Consider the following 2,191-nt stretch of genomic DNA (forward strand, 5'->3'; position numbering starts at 1 on the left):
TGAGGCCATTTCCTCTCGTCCTGTCACTTGTTACTTGGGAGAAGAGACCAACACCCACCTCGCTACAACCTCCTTTCAAGTAGTTGTAGAGCGCGGTAAGGTCTCCCCTCAGCCTCCTCTTCTCCAGGCTAAACAACCTCAGTTCCCTCAGCCGATCCTCATAAGACTTGTGCTCTAGACTCTTCACCAGCTTCATTGCCCTTCTTTGGACACGCTCCAGCACCTCAATGTCTTTCTTGTAGTGAGGGGCCCAAAACTGAACACAGTATTCAAGGTGCAGTATGACCAGTGCCAAGTACTTCCCTACTCCTGCTGGCCACACTATTTCTGATACAAGCTAGGATGCCATTGGCCTTCTTGGCCACCTGGCCACACTGCTGGCTCACGTTCAGCCGGCTGTCAACCACCACCCCCAGGTTCTTTTCCGCCAGGCAGCTTTCCAACCACTCTTCCCCAAGCCTGTAGCATTGCATGGGGTTGTTGTAACCCAAGTGCAGGACCTAGAACTTAGCCTCGTTGAACCTTGTACAATTGGCCTCAGCCCATTGATCCAGCCTGTCCAGATCCCTCTGTAGAGCCTTCCTACCCTCAAGCAGATCACTCCCGCCCATTATAAATTAATGGCCTTGGCACAAAAAAGAGGCATGCGCTAATTAAATTTGCTGATGACACCGAGTTGGGAAGCACCATCACCGGAAGATCTGAATGAGGCTGTTGTGCAGGAAGAATTGGATGACTCTGTGGTGGAATCATGGAAATGGGATAACGTTCAGCAGTGCAGAGCAGCAGGCTGTGTACTTGGAGACGAGAACAAGAACTTCTGCTGGAAGCTCGGAGCTCAGCAATGGAGGAGAAGAAAGATTTGGACATGTCAGCAGAAATCAGATCAGGCTGAACTTTCATTTGGCACATCACCTTTTCCTGGTGGTGATGGGAAGGGCTGGCTGCTGGAGTGAGGCACAGCTGAGTGCCACCTTTGGCTTTGGCAGCAAGGGGCGAAGAGTGCATCTGGCAGTTGTTTGTTTTTTGTGTGTAGTGAGAAGAGCCTGAAGGAAGCAAGATGTCTTCAGGACCCAGTTCTGGTCATTGCAGCCACCAAGGTTATCCTACGTGATTGATCTGTCTGTGTGATATAGTCATGGAAACAAATGTAAATGAAATCCTAAGGCCAGGTTGTAGAGGTGTTACCAGCAGAGAGAAGAGATACCCACGCCATTATAGGGGGCCCTGGTGAGAAAGCAGCTGGAGTATTTTGCATGCATTTCTACAACCGTGCTCAAGAAAGATGTTTTAATATTAGAAGAAGGGAGAAAAAAAAAAGGGTTGCCAAAGTGAACAGGTAATTGTGTTCAGCTTGTGTTTCAAGAGGAGACTTACTTGGTTTGGTAAATGAAGGCAGAGCACACGCATGCTGCAAGTACATCAGAGTGGTAGACACATCAACGAGACAACTGCTGAAACTAATGCACGAACTAGTACAAGAGTAGAAATGCATTCATTTTGGAAATAAGGTTTTTGTTCCAGTGGGTTAGCACAGATCTGATAGCTCTTCCTGACGGAAAGCCCAGAAAATTTCTAAACATGTGTAAGTGAGAACTTGGTTGGCTGAGGAGACGGTTACATGATGGGATTGCCAAGGGGACTGGGTGGGAGCAGTCTTTTGCAGTCCTGTATACCTCTGTCTGTTGGCATACCTTCGTAGAGAGAAGCCATCACAGCAGCTTTATTTAAAGCTGTTTTGAGAGAGTAATACCACAAGAAGAGATGAGGATATGACTGGAAAAATTATGCTTACTCCAGCTGCCTGGATTCAGGTGACTTTTTTTTTTTTTTTAAATTATTTTTTCTAGTCTCTGCTCACCTGCTGACTTGAGGATTGCATGTTGGACCAATTTGGGACCAACATTAATAATCTTATTACATGTGAAAACTGCAAATACTTTAAATCTTGGTTTAATTCCGGAACTGAAAAAAAAGCAAAACATTCAGCGTCACTGAAATGATAGCCAAGGTGATGCTGAAAGCACATGTCCCAGCTGGCCGCCCTTCTCCCTCTGTTGGCGAGCCATGCATGCCACAGGGAGCAGGAAAAATAACCGTCCCAAGAAAAGCAAGTATGGCAGGACCAGGTAGCTGGGGTTCCGGGGCGCGGGCCCGGAGGCGGCCGGGCGCGGGGAGGCGCCGCCACCCC

At 48.0% G+C, this 2,191-nt stretch overlaps 1 protein-coding gene across 1 annotated transcript in view; it reads left to right on the plus strand.

Moving 5' to 3' along the window:
- The window catches only part of KATNAL1 (katanin p60 subunit A-like 1), a 32,735-nt gene that overhangs the window by 16,447 nt on the left and 14,097 nt on the right, over positions 1 to 2,191 (plus strand). The window contains exon 4 of the mRNA XM_009327742.1: positions 994 to 1,002. Within this exon, the coding sequence (XP_009326017.1) occupies positions 994 to 1,002 (9 nt within the window). The remainder of the gene's footprint in view (positions 1 to 993; positions 1,003 to 2,191) is intronic.

This window comes from Pygoscelis adeliae, unplaced genomic scaffold, assembly GCF_000699105.1.
Source record: "Pygoscelis adeliae isolate BGI_AS28 unplaced genomic scaffold, ASM69910v1 Scaffold14, whole genome shotgun sequence".
NCBI classification, from domain to species: Eukaryota; Metazoa; Chordata; class Aves; order Sphenisciformes; family Spheniscidae; genus Pygoscelis; species Pygoscelis adeliae.